We start from the raw sequence: 20,734 nt of genomic DNA, 5'->3' as shown, positions 1-20,734 counted from the left end.
TACGGCTGTGCTTGATGAAGTGCTTAATTGAGCCACATGGTGCTGCGTTAGGCCCTTAGTTCTGCTTGCGGAGCGCTTCTCGAAATCCGCCAGAACGGGCTGGCGAAACCCAGCGGACCCCCAGGCGCGACGACCGAACCCCAAATTCTGGCGGCTCAGAACTTCCTCACCCAGACCACCCCCACGGACCACCCCTGACAAAACCCTAAAGTACTTGCGCAATGCTGTCCTAAACCTCTACAAGTTCCTGACCTCACAGCGCGTATCCTACACAAGCGGGATGCACAGCTGTGCACTCGTGCCCGCGCACTCACTGCTACCATACGTACACAGCAACCTGCGCCGGCGCAACAGCCCCAGCCTGGACGGGAACCCCGGCACCAGGCCACCATGTCCTAACGATCCAGACTTACACATTTCCACATTACTTGCCTAAGGCTTTTCACCTGCCTTGACCTGCAACCCAGCCGCTGTATTCATGCAGTGCCCTCGCTGTCAGCCCGCCCGGATGTCCGCCCTGTCAAGGACCCCAGCTCAGCCTCGACGGCTTTGACAGCACCAAACACGCAGCCGTCTGCATAACGCCTCCCCTGCCTCCTGCACGGGCCCAATCGCCGCCGGCATATGCACACTGCGGTGTCCTGTCCTGGTCTCAACTGCCCTCCGGAAATCGCTCACCTCATACAGGCTCGGGCCTCCTGGATAACACGGCAGGCAACACGCCGCACGGCCGCCAGTCCGTCTGAGCAAACTAAGCGCCACAGTACCGGTAGATGCTCGCGCACACCTCCCTGACTTCCTGCATGCACGCGCACTCCGCCTTAAAGTGCCCAGCCCACGCGTGCGCGCCCTTGCACTCCGAGGAGCAGTAAGCGGCGACCGCACAGCCCTCACACACGTGCTGGGACGAGGTCACTTTTTTCAAATCAAACTGTGAGCAGCCTGGCCTGGCACAGACTTCGATGCCCAGGTTCGCCTGCAGCAGCCACAGAGCCTCCATGGGCGCGGGCACTTCCGGAATCAACTCAAGTGAGTGCTGCCCAGTCACAGCTTTAATCAGCTGCTGGTCGGCTTCTGTCCTCTTGTACCAGCACGGCCAAGAGCCACCACCGGCTGCGTCGCTGCTGCTGCCACCACCGGCGCCGCGGCTGCTGCACCCGCGGCTGCTGCTGCCCCCGTCCGCGCCGGGCAAAACGGGGCAACCCCTCTCCTTCAGAGCAGCCAGCAGCTTGCCCCGACCCTGCTGCGCGAGCCAGCCCTCGCTCAGCGCAAGAGGTAACGAGGGCTGTGACGGCGCTTCTTGCGCCGCCACCCCTGCTCCGCCCGCCGTCTGCAGCTTCACATGCGACGCCAGGTCTTGCGGCGGCAGCGTCAGCACCAGCACCTCCAACAGGTCGAGCGCCGCCGCGTGGCCCTCGGGCCATTGGCGCTTGGTTGCGGCGGTGAGGACAGCTGCAACCCACGTCAGCACTACGCCCTCCTCAGCCATAAGCAGGCCGTGCCACGACCTGGCCCTTGCATGCCGCAAGGACATGGCCTGGGGCCCTGCGCCGATGCGCGGTGTTGCACAGCTGCTGCCTGCGGCCAACGCGACCACCACTCGCAGCAGCTGCAGCGCCGCGGCCATGAAGACGCGTGTGATGCCCAGGAGCAAATCCTTTGGGACGCCCGCCTCTGACAAGTTGGTCCGCCTGAGTTGGAACAGCGTTGGGAGCAGCCGCGACAGCGCCAGCACAGCAAAGGACTGGGCCCCGGGCTGGTTATGCGCCATCAGCCACATCCGCCGCAGCCGCTGCTTGGGCACCTGCTGCCGACTGCCCTTCGTCAGCAGCGCCGCCGCCGTGCGGTCGATGGCGGCGGCCAGCTCATTCGGAATGGGCTGGCCAGGTAGGCAGCCCGCGCCTGCCGCGGCCCCACCAGCAGCGCAACCCGCGCTGCCGCCGCTACTGCTGCTGCTGCTGCTGCTGCTGCTGCCTGCACCACCAACCCAACTCGCCAGTCCCTCCGGCGGCGCTCGCATGCACACCGCCGCCACGTGCTCCAGTAGTTCCACGAGGACTTGCATCGTGTCACCAGCCGCAATCGCCTGCAGCGGACATGTGCAAGTGTGGGCATTTTCCACGTGGTGCGTGGCCCCGGGCAGCGCTAGCGGCAGAGCCGTGCCGTACACCATGCCGGCATGCTGCCAATTCCCCACAGCAGTACCGTACACCATGCCTGCATGCTGCCAATGCCCACACACCGTGTCAATGCTGCCAATGCCCACACACCGTGTCAATGCTGCCAATGCCCACACACCGTGTCAACACAACCCATTACTCACGAACGCTTCGGTTTCGAGGGCACCTCGGCCTCCAACGTGGGATTGGTCCCTGACGGTATCAACGCCGACGCGCAGCACCTCCAGCAGTCGCATCAGACGCGCGCTGTCGCCGTACGCTAGCAACGGCGGCAGCACACACGAGCGCCGCAACAGGAGCTCGGCAAGGTAAGGCACGCCACTGGCGGCGACCTGCCCCGCTGCCGCGAGGTCAAGCGAGCCCTCAAGCGCCACAGTAAGAAGTTCCACGAAGCCCGCTCTCAGGGCTGCCGTAAACGCCACTGTGCGGTTGTCGTCCTTCTCGGGGCCACCTGCCCGGCAGGCAAACAACACCAGTTGCGTCAAATGAATTTGGGAGTCAAAACGGCAATTCGCTTGCTACGCAGACTGCGCTAATTACATCGTTGTTTTGCATTCGCTCTCTGGAAACCTGTCGCAGTGTGTCCCGCTGCCCAGCAGAAAGCCCAGCCCAACATCGCACCTCCGATCGCCCGCTGCAGCCGCGACTCGCTCTCTCCCGCGTACTCATGCAGCAGCAGCGAGCCCAGCGGCGGCAGCATATGCTTCACTGTGGGGCGCCCCTGATGCGCGGGCATGCACAACAGCCAGGAGCGCGCTGTCCTCCACAGCCTACTCAGGATGGCGGGGGCGCTCTGCGGTTGAAGCTCCGCAGCAAGCCGGCAGGCGAGCGCCATGATGCTAGCCATCTCATCCTGGGCATGCAAGCCGCTGCTTGCGGGTTTCTGTGTTTCTGCTTTCAAGATGACGTCCAGGATCGTGACAATCAAGGCACACACCTGGCCCGGGCTGAGTGGAATAGAGCTCGGCAGCCGGTAGAGGCTGCTAGCCCCCGCTGCCCCGCCGCCGTCAGACCCTCCTGCTACTGCGTTTGCCCCTCCCCCTGGACCTGGTGCTCCCACCGCGCTTGTGCCCACTGCAGCCCGAGCCCCAGCCACCAGTCCGCCGCCAGCCCGCGAGCCGCCTGCTGAGGAGCTCCTTGCGACCGAGACCCGCGCGGCCCCGCCTCCTGCGCCCGGACTGGCCGCCGCCGAAGCCCCCTTCGCTGAGCCGACACCTGCAGCCGAGCCACCGGCCGCAGAGCCGCCGGCCGAAGAGCCGCCCGCCGCAGAGCCACCGGCCACAGAGCCGCCGGCAGCGGAACAGGCTGCTGTGGCGCTGCCGCGTGACCCTGCGCTGCCTCCTATCGGCACGCCCGGCACCACCATAACTGGTGCCAGAGGACCCGAGATGGTAATCTGCACCGTGTTGGGGTAATCACACCTCAGGCACGCAGCTCCTGTCTACAAGAGCGGCGGTAAAGCATGCCCACACTTTAGGAGGGAGCAGGCGAGAGTCATCGCTACGTGCCGCACCTGCCACACAGTCCTGGCAATGTCCAGAGCCATGCGCAGAGCAATGGCTGCCCCCTTCGCGTCTGGTAAGCCTGCCTCCTCATCATGAATGCTGGAGCCCAGCATAACGTACGACAGCAGGTGCGGCGGCGTGCGGGCAGTAGGTGGCAAGCCGAGGTAACGGCTAGCATCCGCAGTTACCGCCCCTGCCGCCGCAGCCACTCCTGTGTAGCCCTTGGGCTCCTGGCCGGCGGCGGCAGTTTCCGCCACCGGCACCACGTTCGCCACGTCCAGCAGCTGCTTGGCCACCCACAACTGCACGCCCGTGCCGCTCAGCAGCCCGCGCACGGCCGGCAGCAGCGCCAGAAGCGCGGGGTCCGTGCCCGTGCGCGGCGCCGCCAGTGGCCGAGGGTGCAGTGCGCCGACGCTCTGCCTCATCGCCAGCGGCGCCACGAGCCTACAGATGGCCTGCACGAAGAACGGTACCGGGTTCGATACAGCATCCAAGCTTCATCCCTGCCAACCCTGCCCTGTCAGCGGCCAGCAGGATAAGGCCAGTAAGGGCAGCATGGGGTAGCACGGGGACGCGCGAGGCGGCGGAGGCCAAGCGTGTGTGGAAGCTAGGGGTCTGCGTGTGCACGCCTGCATGACTCCAGCAACTGATGAGTGCTAGGGGAGGCACAAAATCTAGTCGCACTGGCCGGACGGTAATCTTTTCAAGCATCTATTTTTCGTACACGCGCCCAGGGAAAACAGGACGACCTCAAGCTACCCACCCAATCGCACGCAAGCGGCCTGAGCAACCAAGAGCATCGCACCTTGTTGAGGGCCATGCGTGAGAGTGCGAGGAATGCCGGGAAATGCTCCTCGCGCTCCGCAGGTGTCTGCGCAGCCGTCGCCGCGCCTTCCGACAGCCGCAGCAACACGCGGCAGGCGTGCTCCAGCACATGGCTTTCCGCCGCTGCCTGTAAGCGCACGGCAGCACACTGGTAAGAGCCCATGCCTTTTGAGACTCGAGATCGCCTGCTGTATGGTTGTACGGGTGCGCGGCGCCTGCCGGGAGCGCGCGCGACCTTGCCGTAGGCGATTTGCGTCACTACCGCGCCGTCTGGAAGAAATATAGTTGCCGCGCGTACACCTACGTGACAAAAGGCGCTACATAGAAGAATAGAACTCGCGTGCGTGCTCACCTTGACGAACTCGCTGTACAGCTTCAGGTTGAAGTCGTCACTGCTGTTGCAGGGCACGTTGTGGACGCCCGTGCACTCGGGGATGACTTGCAGCAGCGTGCCTGTAGGCGCGGAGTGGTCGGGTGCATTGTGAGACACCCACCAGCCATGACCGTTCGGTTCTGTAGCGCGTACCGAACAGTCGAGTGCCATGTTGGGACCAGTCCGCCGGCCGCCCGTGAGACGAGCGTACACGGCATGCCTCCTGCATGCGCTCTACACGCTACCGCACGGCTCTCTTGAAGTAAATGGCAGACCGGTCAAATAAGAAATCTCTGACTACTAAATTTGTCCTCTGCACGTACCGCAGGTCATGGCAGCGTTCTCGGCCGTGCTCCCAGACAACTGGCCGCGCGCCACCGTGTCGAACACGGCCGCGTACACTTTGAGCGTGTCGGCACGCAGCAGCGCCAGCACGCGCCGCTCGGACCCCATGGACCCCATGGTGAAGCCATCGCACGAAGACATTATGGTAGCGAAGTAGGAGACGAGGGTTGCCATCCTGCATCGTGTTGTGACCGTGGGGCCAGTTGCTTTCGTTGGCAAATGCATCACCTTACGTAAGCACCGTTGCGCAAATGGGCCGAATCCTGTTTACAATACTGATGTCAAACGTGTTTGACCTGATCGTCCGATCCATACAATGCACGAAGCGCGCACCTCTCCAGCAGCCGTGCCAACCGCCGGAACGCCGGAGTCTCTTCCTGGTCCACCCCGCCCCTCCGCGCATGCCGCTGCTCCAGCAGCTGCTGCAAGTCCTGGTGAATCGCGCAGTAGTCACGCAGCGCGTAGGCATGCACCGAGAAGGTGGCCGCCCAGAACTCCAGCGTGCCATGCTCGTCAAGCTGGCTTGGTAGCTGGTCCACGCCGTCCAGCCTCTTCCCGTGAAGCTTCAATATGCTACTTTGTAGTTCATTCGTATCAGACTCGGGCAAGTCTCGAAGGCCCCCTTCGGCGTCGGCTCGCTTGGCAAGGCGTATCACTTGCGCGTGCACTGCAGCAGCATCGTCGGAAAGCCTAGACCGCACATCACGTCCTGCTGCCTGCCTTCGAGGTGGCATTTTGTTTCGCGCGGTATCAGGCAATCAGCTGAGCCCACTCTCCGGTGCACATCCTGCCTTTACCAAACAACCAAGCGTAACAGTATCAAGACAAAGTATGCAATCATATGGACCAAATGTGTGCAACAGGAGCAGAAGACCCTAGGCCGGCGATTGGGAAGCGCCACGCCGCTGGTTGATCATCCCCACGGTGGCACCCCTCGCACGTCCCTCTGGGCACTGCTGCTGGGTACTCATGGCGGCTGATGTTTGCATCTGGTTGAATGGTAAACACATGGCACATAGTCGAAGGCTATAACCCCCGGGCGGTAGATACGCGCTAGTGGGCAACGACGCGTGTTGAGCACCCGGACGCGCCTGGATACGCACACCGCGGCAGCCTGCTCTTGATTTCGCACTGCTCTGTGACCTGGACTGGATTCCAAAGAGGCAAGGACTATGCGGTGTGGCTGTCGTCAAATCGAAGCGAAAGCATGCACCAACATAAACAACACGAACCTGAGCTGTTCACCCGAGAAGGCGGGCCCCCATCCTTTGTCGTCCGGTCTTCCCCGTAATCCGTTGTCCACATTTCCTCACTGTCCTGCTATGGCCTACTGGTGTGCGGAACAGCGCTGCTGCATAGACAGGCACCCCCACACTCCAGCCATACGCTGTGGGCTTTCATGCGTCGCCGGCTAACAAATGCCGCCACCTCTCTGCTCATTCCGCTCCCTACCTCCACGTCTCACTACGGGACTTCATCGACCTGCCTTAACACTGTCCCATCGCACATCCATTCCGCTCCCTGCCTCCACGTCTCGCTGTCATTTGCAGTACAGTGCATGTAACACAATACAACAGCTATGCGGTGCAAGTCAGTAAACAAACGTCAACGCAGCGGGACTCCTCCCATGCCACGACGCGCCCAAAGTGCAGACCTCCACTATCGTACTTAAGCCACTGACTAGCTGCCTGTGACGGAAGTCAAACACAATCATGCTGTACTGCCCTTCGTCAGTACCCCCCCCCCCGACTCAACGCCCCGCCGCATCACTGCGCATGCCCATGATACGAGTGCCGAACTCGAGCCCCCAAAAGCTACTGGCATAGGGAGTTGCACACAACCAGCTGTCACCAACAGTTGTCAACGCCGCAACACCCCCGCTCATCGCCGCGCCATCACGGATGCAACGGTGCGGGTGCCGTGTTTAGGGCTGCCCAAATTGCGCCCTGGCGCGCGCACTGCGTCTTGTGCCCCGCCCTCCAGTGCGCCTTCTGGCACTCGGCGCAGCAGTACCTCGCCGCCCGGCAGCGGCTGCACAGCTGGGTTGCAATCGGCTCCCTGCCTGACTCCTGCAGCCGCGAGCAGTCGGCCGCAGAGCAGGGCCAGATCCCCGTCACCGCAGCCACCGCCGCCGCCGCATCCGCGGGGCAAGGCAGCTGCGGCAGCGCCGTGATGTGGGGCTTTGCAATCATGTCTGACAGGTGTGCCGGGGCCGCAAGAGAGAGCACCAAGCCCCCGCGGCTGGTTTGCCTCCAATTCATCACGGCTGCGAGCTTCTCTCGGCCCTGCTGTGCCAGCCAGCCCTGTCCGAGCGCCAGCGGCAGCGCCGGGCCCGAGGGCGGCCACGTTGCAGACTCGTCTTTGTAGTATCCCACATGGGACCGCAAGTCCTCCGCCGGCAGCAGCAGCACCAGCACCTCCAGCAGGTCGAGCGCCGCCTCCTGGCCCTCGAGCCACTGCCGCCTCACGGCCGCATAGAGCGCAGACGCCGCCCATGCCACCGCCGCGCCCTCCTCTGCCAAGAGCATCGCGCGCCACGACTCTGCCCTGGCCTCACTCGCTGTCAAGAGGCCGCTCCGCGCGGGCGCTGACTCGCTCGCAAGCAACGCCTGCAGCGCCACCGCCATGTACACGCGCGTCAGAGCCAGAATGCTGTCCTTGGGCACGTCAGCCTCCCACAGGCGCTGCTTGCGCAAGCCCGACAGCAGCGACAGCAGCTGCGCCATGATGAAAACCACCGACACAGGGGCCGGCAGTATGGCCGCCTTATTTGGGCGCCCGTGCGCCGCCAGCCACATCCGCCGCAGCCGCTGCTTGGGCACTTGCTCCCGACTGGCCTTCGTCAGCAGCGCCGCCGCCGTGCGGTCGATGGCGGCGGCAAGGTCGTCCGGAATGGGCTGGCCAGGTAGGCAGCCCGGCCCTGCCGCGGCCCCGCTTCCGGCCCCCTGGCTGCAGCTGCCGCTGCGCATGCCCTCCGGCAGCGGCCGCATCCATACTGCCGCTAGCTGCTCCGCCAGGTGCAGAAGCACGGTCTGCAGCGCCGCCGCCTCGGCGACCTGCATCGGACATCCAGAAAACTCACATGATGCCAGACCCAGCGTACTGTAGCGGCCCGCGCTAAGTAGTTAGCCGCCGTAACAGTGCGGCCCAGTCCGCTACGCACAGGTCCGGTCCCGCCGCCACACTCACCATCCCCTTGCGCCGCAGGGCGTTGCACATGGCGCGCAGCGTCACCACCAAGTCCAGGAGCGAGGGCGAGGGCTGGTGCACAACCAGCACCGGCAGCACGCACGACTGGCGCAGAAGCGCATTCACCATGTCGGCGATGAGCCGACCGAAGAGGGCGCCATGCAGAGCCAGCGGCTGTCCCAGCCACTCGACGGACACGTCGTGCACGAGGATCAGGAAGCCCTCCGCCGCGTGCAGTGCGAGCGGGCAGTCGTTGGGCTCCGGGTGTCCGCCTGGGTAACGAGGAAGGTGACGAGGAAAGCGCTGTTGTGTCTACATAAAGCTCAAGGCATCGGCTTATCGGGGCTTGTGACGACTCATTCTTGTCTGTGTTGGACAATTACCCTCCCACCGTGCCGCTCGCCACCTTCACAGCCGCCGTAACGGCTACTCAGCTTCGTCATGGATGCGTCTTTGCATTTCTTGTCTCTTAATGGAAATGATGAAAGCAGTCGCCCACGCGGGCACCATTGACTCACCTTGCCGCGCTGCGGCCTGCGCCAGCTCCCCTTCCCCAGGGCACTCGTGCAGCAGCAGCGCGCCTAGCTGCTGCAGCACCTGCCTCGCAGGCGTCAGCGCATCCACCGGCAGGCTCTGCAGCCAGCCGTTGATCATGCCCCAGATGCCTTCCAGCACGCGCTGTGCCTGCCTGGCCCTTAGCTCCTGGGCCAGCCGGCTCAGGAGCAGCAGCGCCTGCACAATCTCGCCCTGGTCGCTCCTAGCAGCACTCCACCCGGGCATGAGCACACGCTGCAGGGCCGTGCTGACCATGCTGCACACCTGGGCCGCGCTAAAGGGAATGGTTTCCGGCAGCCGGTAGGTTGGGGCCGCTGCGGCTGCTGCCACGCCGCCGCCGCCTGCTGCTGCGCTGCCGCTTGCTGATGCGCTGCCGCCTCCTACTGGCCTGCCGCCGGCTGTTGTTACGCTGCCAGTCGGCAGCGCTCCGGGCGCTGCCACGGCAGCCCCCACCGGCCCGGAAATCGTCACCTGCATAGCAAACATGAACGCGATTACTCGCGTGAGCGCAAGGCAATGCGCTTTAGCCTCCCGCGGAAGGTGTTGCCACCACCGCACTCCCAAGTCCCAGGCCGCCCTCGCCCCCGGAGCTCTCACCTGCCAGGTGGAAGAGCTTACGGACATCGCGCCGCGCAGCAGCTCAATCGTGGTTGCCGTGTCCGGCTTCTTCAGCGGGTGGTCTGCCGTGGCCGTGAACAGATGCGGCTGCATGCGCGCCGTCGATGGCAACCCCAGATATGGGTCGGGTGCGGTCAGCCCGAACATCTTGCACACGCTACTTCCGAGCTCGGTGCCGCCCAACACCTCCTCCTGTGCGACATTCGCCACGTCCAGCAGCTGCTTGGCCGCCCACACCTGCACGCCCGTGCCGCTCAGCAGCCCGCGCACGGCCGGCAGCAGCGCCAGCAGCCCGGGGTCCGTGCCCGTGCGCGGCGCCGCCAGTGGCCGAGGGTGCAGTGCGCCTAGGGACTGTTGCTGCCCCAACAGCGGCCCCAGAAGAGTCGACAGCACCTGGAGGTTGCAACGCACATGTGCATCAGTTGAGCAACTGCACTTGCCACTGAGCGCCTACAGTCATAACAGATAACGAGCTGTGGTGCGCTCTTGGCTGCTGTTTTACCTTATTTATGTCTTTCCGCATGCTCCTGAGCCGATCGCAGATGGAACCCATCTTCTTTTCCCGCTGCCCCAGGTCTACGGGTCGCAGCGTCGCCGTGCCTATCTCGTGGTGCGCCTCCTGCTCTTGCGCCGCCGCGCCGCCAGCGGTGCACGCCGCCTGCTCCCCTCCAACGAAGTCGGCCAGCCATAGCGCCGCGCGGCACGCGTGGTCGAGGACGTGGCTGTCCGCCGCGGCCTGTGCGTGCACCATTGTTCAGCAGGCCGCCCGGCAGCACGGGTGCTGCCTTAGCATCCATGAGCGCGCGCCCTACACGCCCACCAGCTGCTAGCTGCTTCGCACGCGCCGCAGCCCCTGCTGCATTGCACTCCGCCGTGCCCCACATGAATGCCCGCGCTCGCAGATACCATTCTAGCCCCCCAAAGCCTTCTGCCCTGAACTGCGACAAATGCGATCCGCCTCACCAGCACCCGCGGTCCGGCCTCACCTTGACAAAGGCGCTGTACAGCTCTAGGTCGCAGTCATCACCGCTGTTGCAGGGTGCCTTGTACACGCCCATGCATTCCGGGAGGAGGGACAGCATCGTGGCTGCGGGGGTTCGCAGTCAGACAGAGGGCGCCATCGTAATGTGAGGTTGTAGGTGCAAGGTATTTTCAGTGCAAGGCCAGGCTACAGCACCTCCGCCAGGGATGCAATGACCCGATGAACCCCAGTATGCCCAGGACGCTGCTGGGTCGCGTGTGGCTTCTGAACACTCCCTCGTGATGACCGCTGTACAGCCTGTCAAAGGACTGATACAGCCAAGGATGCGTTTGAGACCTCACCTAGTATGGCGCTGACGTCATAGGCAAAGGTTCCGGACAGCCGGCCGCGCGCCACCGCATCAAACACGGCTGAGTATGACTTGAAGGTGTCGGAACGCAGCAGCGCCAGCACGCGCCGCTCGTGGCCGGGAGATTTGCGAAAGAGCGCGTCGGAGGAGGCTAGCGCGAACTGGAAGCTGCAAATGCCGGCACGCGCCCTGCAAGGCGAGGGGTCGTGGCCGTAGGGGCTGAGACACAAGTACCAGGCGTGCCGAACGCAGCATTAGCGTTTGGACATGAAGTGTACCGTAGTGGCAAGAGGGTTAAGCATGCACCCACCCACCTGCGCATGCTCTGCGTCAGCTGCTGCCACTCTGGGGAGTCGCTGCCCTCCCAGCCGCCCTCCCGCGTAGCTCCGCCCCTCTGCGCCTGCCGGTGCTCTTGCACCTGCTGCATCTCCTCATACAGCGCGCTGTAGTCACGCAACGCGTAGCCATGCACCAAGAAGACGGCAGCCCAGAACTCCGGGGTGCCATGCCGGTCCAACATGCTGCTCACGCCCAAGCTCCTCTGCAACCCCATGCTGACAAAAAGACGTTCGAGCTCGTCCACAACAGTCGCCGGAGCCGCCTTGAGGGTCCCATCCATTGCAGTCCGCTTCCCAAGGTCGATGACCAAGCTCTGAAAGCGTGCAGCCTCGTTCGACAGTAACGGCTGTTCGCGGCGTGCAGCTGCTTGCCTGCCGCGAGGCGGCATCGTGGTTCTATCCGGAACGGTACGCCGCTGGGTGCTGGCAGGCGGAAAAGCTAGTCGACTACAATTTGCAAGTGGTACGTGTGCTACGCCAGCATTTGCTATACTGTTTACAGCTACAAGATCTATAAATTATTACACAAGAACGACGAGTTCGCTTCCAGTCTCGATAGTCACCATTCTATCCACCATGCCAGATGCCCGAGCCGACCGCACGCTCGCTGGCGCTGCGGCGGCGGGGCCTGCGTCGTGCCTGCGTCGCGGCCCAGCAACAGCGGCAACGTGGGTGGAGGCGTGCCTCCCAAATCCCAGGCAGCCGGCAGTCAGACAGCCGGCAGTCAGTCAGTCAATCATTACCCTGCATGAATGCATCACGCTGAACTATGGCTCGCCCGCACCATGCAACCGCACCACACAAGGGCCACCTATGCTACTGCGCAGAGTCCTGACGCTGCATTTCACGCAGCTGCCGTATGCGGCTGCCGGCGAAGTGCACCGACTCCGACCCGGCACCCGGGCCCGGATCTTCCTGTTGTGTACCGCCGCCAGCCATGCTTGTGCTGCCACTCGACCCAGACCTCTTCACTGCTGCGCCGGGCTGCCCCCTTGCAGACCCTGACGCGGCCGCAGCTGCGGCGGCAGCTAGCAGCGCTGGCGCTTGCGGCAGCGGGTCCAGCTTGATGCGGGCGCTGCCCGGCCGCGGCGGCATCAGCGACGATGCCGATGCAGTGCGGAGCCCGGCCGCGCTGCCGGCGCCAGAGCCGCCGGCACGGCCGCTGCCAGGGCGGCTGCTTGTGTCCGCGCCGCATGCTGCCGCCAGCGCCCCTGCCTGGTACCCGGTCTGCAGCGCATCCATTCTGGCAAGCACGCCCTGCAGCTGCACCGACCAGTCCAACAGCGGGTCCAAAGGGAGCCCCGCGTCCGCTGCCGCCCCGCCGACCCCGCCCCCGGACCCGGAGAAGCCCAGCCCTCCTGCTTCAGAGACGCCAGCTGCACTCCTGCCGTTCATGTCCACCGCGCCCAGTGGCCCACTACCGCTGCCTGGCCGGGCGAAGCTTGACGCCCGCATCCCAGTGAACGAGGCCACATCACCCAGGGTGTCCCCTGGCCTCGCAGCAGTACTACCGGCGTCGGCGCCGCCGCCGCCGCCAGCACCTCCCGGGCCCTCCAGCGCCCTCAGCTCCGCCTCTAGCTCCGCCATCAGCTGCTGGCCACGAAGCACTGCCGCATTGGCTGCCACCTCCGCCTTCCTGTGACCATGACGAGGGCGGCAAAATGAACCTTGCGCTGGGCGTGGGGCGTTGCGACGCACGGGGTGTGGCTGATAAAGTGATAAAAGGGGTAGGGAAAGCCGACCTCGAAGCCATGATGCGCTTACTTGCGAGCTGCGCTGATGGGCCGGTCCAGTCCCGCCGAGGTACCAGGAGGCATGTACGTTACTCGCGCTCCCACTGCCGCCGAGGTTGCTGGGTCTACTGAGCTCCACACTGCATGGCATGAAGAAACGCCAGCGCCCGCATGTGGTTGCGGTCGAGTAAGTATGTAGTAACAACCAGAATGACCTGATGAGCATGTTCATGGTGTGTTGCATATCAGTTCTGCCCGTTGCATTGTAAGTCGTGCACGTCCTTACCGTTAAGATCTCGCAGCAAGGATTCTAGCGGGGGGTGGCTCACGCTGCGGGCAGCAATCCAGGGGCGACGTTGCTATTGCAAGCAACTAGCAAAGATGGTGGCCAAGTGACGAAGTCCAGGGCCATGCCGTACAAAACAGCAGTGCAGGATAGGCCGTGCAAGTTGCGTACGACGTCAGCAAGGTATTCCACAGACGTTCCTGCATAGTGTATACGCACCTGGGCCGAGACGCCCGGACTCCGCTGGCCGCCAGCAGTGCTTGCGCCGCCGGGCCGTCCGATCCTGCTCCTATACCGCCGCCATCTACCCCGCCTCTACCCAGCCCCGAGCCGTCCTCTGCCGCTGAGTACTTTTGTCGTATGCCTGACACGAGGCGCTCCTGCCGCTCGCGCCTCTCCCGCGTCAACTCGCGCAGATCGGCATCAGCCTCATCCCCCAGCGCCGTTGTAATTGCACCCTGCGCTGCCGCCTGCAGTGCATCACCCGGGACATCCGGTGCAGGAGCTCCAGGCTGGGCGCCTAGCTTGGCATCGCCTGAGCCAGCAGCCTGTGCAAGCGCCTCGTTTCGCTGCTCGTTTCGCTGGCGCATCTCCAGCTGCATGGGAAGCGCGTGCGCAGGAAAGCAGTGTCGGAGCGGTAGGTTGGCAGGCGCATGGGGTACTTATCCCATACGCTCGCACCAAGGCGTTGGAGGCGACAGGTGCAGGCCCTAGCTTGCACGTCTCACCATCTCCCGCTCGTGCTTCTGCTTCCAGGCCCGGATGTTGGCCAGGGTTGAGTCCATTTCCCCTATCGTTGCTGTTGCTCCGTTGGCGCCCAAGAAGCCTGCCCCCCGGTCAACGCGGACGCCAAGGGGCGTGATGGCACCGGGCCTGCAGTTGCGGAGACGGCAGAGGCAGCGGATGGTGGTCAAGGGTGGTCCTCAGTACAGCGGTGGTCGGGTGAGCGTGAGTCGGGCGGGTTTTCGCCAGGGCCCTGCCATCTCACATGCCATGCCCTTGGGTCCAAGCTTGGTAAAACATGCAACATCGCTCACTTGGGGCGAAGCGTCACGGCTTCCGCACTCGAGCCCTCGTCGCCGCTGTCTCCATCTCCCTCCTCAGCCAGAAACTTGTCAATTTCAGAATTAAGCTTGTAAATCTCATCCTGCAATGGACAGGCACCCAGTTAGAAGCGTCGCGAAGCAGCATGCAAAGTCCGCAAGCACGAACCTCGATCCGCGGCATCCCAGCGACGTTTACACGTTGTTATATGGCCAATAAAGCTGTCGACCACGAGTAAGTGAGCTGAGAGCCCTTGACCTGGCGCGGACTGTCGCTGTGTGAGCGTTGTTGAGCCAGTCGCTAAAGAGCTTACATGCACTTCATGTACCGTAAAGAATGAATACGCATCAAGCAAAGCTGCCAACATGGCCAGGTGCCGTGAAGGCACAAACCAACGAACAACACGCGCGCCTCCACCCACCCCTCGCCCGCTGCCACCACTCCATCTCTGCATAGCCGCAGCCAGTGCGCCAGTTTAAGGCATGATACATCCTACAACATTGCCACATACGAGCACTCAGTCTGAACACCTGCTGTTCATCGATCACAAGCTGCCAACTCGATCGCTTCCCTGCCCTCAAAACTGCTTGATGGCGAGCAGGAAGCCACCGAGGAAACCGCCGACGGACGGCACGCCCTGCGACAGCACGCCCAGGCCGTTGTTGACGATGTGCTTGAAATCGTTAGCATCCAGCTTCCTGCAGGCGGCGACATGATGGGCGTGGGCTTTGTTTGGACTTGTTACTGCGGGCCCTTGAAAGGTGCAGACTGCCACCCGCCCTTGCGAACGCCTGGCCATACGGACTCGAACCAGCCTGGTAAGTCCCAAGACCAACCGCATGCGACCAATAGCGCAAACGGTCCCACACTGCTCTGACACTGATTCGCGATGCGGCTGTACATGGCGTGACTCCTCACCCATCCTTGTTGACGTCGAGCACGTTGGACACAGTGCTGTGCACGTGCGTCCAGTTAACTGCAATGAGAACAAGCAGATATGCCAGGTCTCAAGATGAAGCTTTATATTCCATCTGAAACATGTGGTAAACAATGTGTGCTGAATACAGGGACTTGCGAAATTCAGGGAGACCTCGTGCACACCTGGTTCAGTGCACGACTTGCACGCCCCCCCCCCCCCCGGGCCTCCATACCACGCCCTGAACTCCCAGACAAACCGAGCTCATGACGACTTTTTATTCCCCGGTACCCTTAACCTCGGTAACCTCACCGGTGATGAAGCCAGTGTAAGCGAGGCCTTGCACCATAAGGAACAACAGGCCGACGCACACGGCCATGAACTGGCCCACTTTCTGTTCAGATGGGAGCAGATGCGTACAGGTTGGGGGGATCAGGTACAGTGCAGCACGATTGCGTTCAGTTATGCCATCCATCAGGCGAAGCCGTTGATACGCAGGGCACTCAACAGCAGCGCTTCATTGGCTTTCGTAATTCATCCGCACCCGCTGCTGCCGCATCAGGCAGACACGCACGATTGCAGCTGCAGCCTCACCTTGAGGGCGATACCGGCAGCGGCGCCCACACAGCCTGAGAAGCCCAGGTTGGTCAGGATGGGCCCGGCCAGGTTCCACAGCATATCCGTCACCTGCGCAGCCAAGGCGCCAACGCGTGAAGTGCTTGGCACCAGACGCCTGCGTGCGCGACGCGTGGGCCCCTCCCGCGCAGCCGGTCAGCAGCATGCCCCAGGCCAGGGCCCAGGCCTCACCGCCCAGGCGCACAGCGCCAACCCTCGTGCCACGCACCTTGTCCACCGTCATTTCATCCTTGGCGGGCGACGCCGCCTTCGCCGGCTCCGTCTTCTTGGCGGCCCAGCTAGCCTCAGCCGTAAACAGCATGCCCCCGGCCAGCGCGAACGCCGCCGTGCGGCCCCAGCCGCTGCCACCGGAAGGGCCCTGCTCAGGGCCGCCTGCGGGCGTTTAAGCGGTGTATGTGGAAAGATTTTGCATTAAGGATAGAGACTGGCGGCGGGTGGGCGAGATGCAGCATGCGGTTGGAGTGAGCAGAGACGGGGGCCAGCCAGCCCTGGTGCAACCGTCTCACCGCGGCCACCGCTGTTGCCGCCGCGCCCATTGCCGCCACCAGATCCACCGCCACCGCCCAGCACGGCAGAAAGCGACGTCAGGGGCCTGCGGTGCAAAACGCACAACGCCCGCCCCGAGTGTCGAACAAATCGTCTGGCCAACCCGCAACAACCAATACACGTAGACGCTTCTTAAGCCCAGAAAACGAGCGCACTGTTGGTATGGACCTGGAAACTCAGAAAGTACTGGAGCGGGCCCCTATGCAAATGTGCAATCGGCTCACCGCGCGTTGCGCACCACGGGCGCGACGCCAGTCATCCATGCTCCCTGCAACATGTTGCGTGCACACCAACGCGTGAGGGCGCGCGATAGTTGGCGGTTCAGTCGCGAAGGTGCAACAGTTGTCGGGCATGTCGAGACAGGGTCGCCATGCTCAGCAAGCTGTGACGTCAGGTCATCTGATGCGTTTACACATACCTGGTAGCGGCGCGTCAGGCCGCGCGAGGAAAGCCCAGGTACGCGAGCTGCCATTCCGATAAACCGTGCGATAGACGAGGACATCAGCTGCAGTTCCGACCTTATACTGCTGCTTAAGTGAAGTTCTGCGGCAGCGCGGCTGCAAGTGCGATCCTGCGTGAGGCCGATGATTGAACTTTGGCGCTAGGACAGGTCGCCATACCCGTCCCGCTTCCCATATAACAAGTCTCCAGTACATACAAGCTGACTATCGCTATCAGTAACATTGTATCCCCCTTGCGTTCAAATTTGCGCGATCATTTAGAGGCGTAGACCGCCTTCGGACGCCTCCACTGCACTAGTGCAAGCCGGAATTACATTTCTCTTGCACTAAAAACATGTACCAGCCCGGCCCGGGCGCCCCGGGCGGGCACGGCGACGGGCAACACCCCCACGCCGGCCAGCAGTTCTACAGCCAGCCCGCAGGCGGTCACCCAATGCCCGGCCAGCACATGGCACCACAGGCGCCTCGCAGCGGGCAGCTACCGGGGCCACATACGTACGCAATGCCCCCAGGCCCGCCCCCGCCGGGTCCGCCGCCTCCCGGGCCCGCTCCTCCGGGACCAGCGCCCCCGGGCCCAATGCCCTTCATACCTGGCGTGCCCGGCGCGCCACAACCGCACACGGCTTACATGCCGCAGCAGCAGCACCCGCAGCAGCCCCACCAGGTACCGCCGCAGTCGTACGCGCCGCAGCAGGGATACAACCCTGCCTACGCGCAGCAGCACCAACAGCCCTACATGCCGCAGCAGGTGAGCCAGTGGGTTGTTTGGGGTGAGGGGAGGCGTCTTGTCCAGAAGCAGCCTTGGGCCGGGCACGGCTGGAGTGGTCTTTGACAGCATTCTGCATGTCAATGGTCCTGTGTCGGTGGCAGCCGGTTGGCCAAGCTGGGCAATGGTGAAGAAAGCTGAGGGGCAGTAATCTTGGCCAGGTCAAGTTCCATTCTCCTGCTGACTTGCTGGATGGCCCCTGGCCTGGTTTCTCTGTAGCCGGCTCCGGGCCCTGACCCCTCTGCTGGCGCGGCGCCTGCATTCGGCATGCCGTTGAATCCTCTTGGGTTGATGGCGGCAGGTGCGTGGCGCAGGTACCTTCAACGGGGCCTCGAGAAAGGCGGGCGTAGTGACTCGGTTTGTACACGCGCAACCAACCCCGGGTGTCAAGTGTCAAACGCATCAGTCGTCGCGTCTCACAAGCTGCTGTTCATGCCACGCTTGTGTGTGTTTGTGTGTATGCACACATGCGCACGCACAGGGAACCTGTTCAGCGGCGGTCAGAACTGGGGCGCGCAGCAGTTTGAGCGCATGCAGCAGCGCGTGGGCGCCTTCACCGGCGGTGCGCTGCATTTCCACTTCGCCATCAGCCAGCAGTACGGTGAGGCGTGGCTGCAGCGCGGTGGGGGTGGCCGTCCTTGAAAGAGGCGGGTTGTTGTCACCGTCCCAACTCCCCCAGTTAAGAAGCAGCAAGGGACAAGGCGGGGGCTTACAGAGCGCAATTGGGGCACTGGTTGGAATGGTGGCAATCGGGATTGAGGCTGCCGGAGGCTGCATGGCCAGCTGTAATAACGATAGCGAGGCGGTGGGAGTGTTGGGCGGTAGCTCGCGCGTGCGGGGCGCTTTACGACCTCTCGCTGGAAGCGATGGGTGCGCTGGTGGGCATGTAGGGGCGGATCCGGGCAGGCGGGGCATGGACTGTAACAAGGAACAGCCGCTTGCAGCTATGCGTGGGCGCTGAAGCAGTGAACACTAGATGCGGGGTGCGGCTGCCGCTTCCGCTGCGGAGGCGCTGAGGTTGTGTTCACGCTTTGACGATTCTGGCTGCGGGTCTCTCCCTGGTGCTCTACTTCTCTTCCCTAACTGGGCTTAAATGGGCTGCACACGCCTCCCTTCTTGGCCCCCCCGCGCAGTGCTGTCCAAGCTGCTCATGCTCATGGCGCCTTACCTGAAGCGCTGGACCTACACGCGGACGCCGGAGCAGGTGCGCGGGCGGCGGGCCCCTCCGCATCCAGCCCGCCTTCCCTGCCCCTCACCTGCGCGCCTCGCGACCGTGCCTTCCCTGCCTCTCACCTGCGCACCACGTCGCGCTGTCGTACGGCTCTCGGGCCCCTCCAACTACCCCGTGTGCCCTCCTTGTCACCCACCCACCCACCTATCTACCCACCCATCCACCCACCCTCAGATGCAGGGCGGCCCCGCCTTCAAGCCGCCCAAGGTGGACGTGAACAGCCCCGACCTGTACGTGCCGTTGTCGGCGCTGTGGACCTACTCGCTGCTGGTGGCGCTGTGCCAGGCCGGCCACGGCAAGTTCAAGCCCGACAACATGTATCCGCTGGTGGGGCCGGGACCGGGTGCGGGTGGGTGTGTGGGGGGGGCAGAGGCGGGGACAGCGGGGGGCTGTTTTCACCGTTCCTACGAGAGGCCGAGACCCGGAACCCGACGACGGCCCAGGGGAGTCCATGCACCGCTTCTTGGGGTGGGGGAAGGGCTGCGGCGGGCTCCGTGAATGGGGGTGGACGGTGGCAACAGCCCGTGCGCGCCGTCATGCGCGAACACCTGCACCCCACCCTCCCTCCTCCTCACTCACCCTCCTCACTCGCCCTACTCTCCGCCCTGCTCCCGCACCCTTCCGCACCCTCCCGCACCCTCCCGCACCCTCCCCCCTCCAGGTGTGGTCCGGCGCCATGGCCTGGCTGGTGCACCTGCTGGTGGCCAAGGCCGTCCTGCGCGCCATGGCGCTGCCCGCCTCCGTGCCCTGGGTGGAGCTGGCGGCCTACACCGGCTACACCTTCGTGCCCGTGTGCGTCGCCATCCTGGCGGGCCAGGCGGCGGGCCGCTGGGCCTACCTGGCGGCGTGGGGCTACGGCAGCCTGTGCTCCGCCATCTTCCTGGTGCGCACCATGAAGCGCGTCATCTTCCAGGAGACGCGCGGCTACGGTGAGCTGCGTGGGCTGCGTGCGGGGTGTGGGGCGGGGTGGGTTCTACCGTTCCCAGTAAGAAACTAGGGAGACACAGGGATTCATGGGGTGGGGTGGGGTATAGGGTGGCATGGGGTGGGCATGATGGCGGGCTGGGACTGGAGAGGTAGGCGCGGAGGGCTGCCTGAGGAGGTGCTCAACTGCCCGGGCAAGGGGTGCAAGGAACGGATGTCCTGCAGTAAGGTCCGCCGCATCTCTCGCTCTCCCGTGTCCACACCGCCCTCAGTCATCGCCCCCGCTCCTTCCCACCTACCTCGCCCCTCCCTCTCATCTCCTCCTCCTCTTCAGGCCCCGGCCGCGACATGACGCTGGTCAACTACTTGCTGCTGGGCTTGGCGTTGTTCCAGTTCCCCTTCGCCTTCTACCTGGGAGTGAGGCCGTGACAGGCCTGCGGACACTGCGGCGGCGTGGGCGGTGTGTGAGTCAAGGTGAGGTTGTGGAGGCGGAAACTGGAGTGCCGGTGGAGTGTGGTTGGTGGGTTGAGGGTGGAGGAGGTGAAGGTGGAGGTGGAGAGTTCAGAAGGGGGGGGGTCGCAGCTGCTGGGGGGATGTGGAATTGCGAGTGACGCACGTAAGTGCGGGAGGTGCCGATGGCGCCGCGGATGGATGGTCCTCAGGCCGCACAGGTCGCAGAACATTGCATTCTCAGACTCTTGCATTCTCGTGTGATGTTTATGGTGTGCGGCCCTTGGACGTTTAAGCTTTCTTTGTAACCCTTCGCGTAGCCTTGCTCTTCAGCGTCAGGGGCATCCAGCAGCAAGTGACTAACCAGTCTTGGCATCGTTGCCCCGAGGAAGCGGCAGGCGGCGGCCAGGGCAGCGGCGAGCAGCAGTGACGTAGCAGGGCGCATAGGCGCCCGCGCAACGACCAACGCGCCGACAGCACAA

At 63.9% G+C, this 20,734-nt stretch overlaps 5 protein-coding genes across 5 annotated transcripts; 1 reads left to right on the top strand and 4 right to left on the bottom strand.

Annotated features, from left to right (window-relative positions):
• Positions 1–11: 11 nt before the first annotated feature.
• Positions 12–6,043, bottom strand: CHLRE_17g704750v5 (uncharacterized protein). The gene is made up of 8 exons (XM_043071975.1): positions 5,562–6,043; positions 5,207–5,403; positions 4,863–4,963; positions 4,491–4,637; positions 3,694–4,140; positions 2,802–3,576; positions 2,324–2,631; positions 12–2,086 (listed from the first exon to the last, which is right to left on the bottom strand). The coding sequence occupies exons 1-8, from the start codon at positions 5,960–5,962 to the stop codon at positions 752–754; spliced, it is 3,711 nt and encodes a 1,236-aa protein (XP_042914434.1). The 5' UTR covers positions 5,963–6,043; the 3' UTR covers positions 12–751.
• Positions 6,044–6,411: 368 nt separating this feature from the next.
• CHLRE_17g704700v5 (uncharacterized protein) lies at positions 6,412–11,713 on the bottom strand. The gene is made up of 8 exons (XM_043071974.1): positions 11,236–11,713; positions 10,914–11,110; positions 10,577–10,677; positions 10,093–10,326; positions 9,570–9,983; positions 8,936–9,443; positions 8,418–8,689; positions 6,412–8,284 (listed from the first exon to the last, which is right to left on the bottom strand). Exons 1-8 carry the CDS (start codon positions 11,472–11,474, stop codon positions 7,124–7,126), a joined length of 3,126 nt encoding a protein of 1,041 aa, XP_042914433.1. The 5' UTR covers positions 11,475–11,713; the 3' UTR covers positions 6,412–7,123.
• A 55-nt stretch (positions 11,714–11,768) lies between these two features.
• Positions 11,769–14,573, bottom strand: CHLRE_17g704650v5 (uncharacterized protein). The gene is made up of 7 exons (XM_043071973.1): positions 14,491–14,573; positions 14,316–14,425; positions 14,007–14,151; positions 13,498–13,874; positions 13,279–13,322; positions 13,024–13,132; positions 11,769–12,895 (listed from the first exon to the last, which is right to left on the bottom strand). Exons 1-7 carry the CDS (start codon positions 14,503–14,505, stop codon positions 12,076–12,078), a joined length of 1,620 nt encoding a protein of 539 aa, XP_042914432.1. The 5' UTR covers positions 14,506–14,573; the 3' UTR covers positions 11,769–12,075.
• Positions 14,574–14,619: 46 nt separating this feature from the next.
• On the bottom strand, positions 14,620–16,953 carry CHLRE_17g704600v5 (uncharacterized protein). The gene is made up of 8 exons (XM_001691678.2): positions 16,839–16,953; positions 16,645–16,688; positions 16,381–16,466; positions 16,083–16,246; positions 15,833–15,925; positions 15,551–15,632; positions 15,241–15,298; positions 14,620–15,020 (listed from the first exon to the last, which is right to left on the bottom strand). Exons 1-8 carry the CDS (start codon positions 16,890–16,892, stop codon positions 14,900–14,902), a joined length of 702 nt encoding a protein of 233 aa, XP_001691730.1. The 5' UTR covers positions 16,893–16,953; the 3' UTR covers positions 14,620–14,899.
• Positions 16,954–17,053: 100 nt separating this feature from the next.
• Positions 17,054–20,572, top strand: CHLRE_17g704550v5 (uncharacterized protein). Its single transcript, XM_001691521.2, has 7 exons — positions 17,054–17,629; positions 17,867–17,948; positions 18,129–18,248; positions 18,781–18,851; positions 19,053–19,205; positions 19,540–19,807; positions 20,137–20,572. Exons 1-7 carry the CDS (start codon positions 17,216–17,218, stop codon positions 20,229–20,231), a joined length of 1,203 nt encoding a protein of 400 aa, XP_001691573.1. The 5' UTR covers positions 17,054–17,215; the 3' UTR covers positions 20,232–20,572.
• The last annotated feature ends 162 nt before the right edge of the window (positions 20,573–20,734 follow it).

The sequence above is a fragment of the Chlamydomonas reinhardtii genome, chromosome 17 (genome assembly GCF_000002595.2).
Source record: "Chlamydomonas reinhardtii strain CC-503 cw92 mt+ chromosome 17, whole genome shotgun sequence".
NCBI lineage: Eukaryota > Viridiplantae > Chlorophyta > Chlorophyceae > Chlamydomonadales > Chlamydomonadaceae > Chlamydomonas > Chlamydomonas reinhardtii.
The sequence above is the reverse complement of the archived record's forward strand: the minus strand, read 5'-3'. Positions and strand labels throughout refer to the sequence as shown.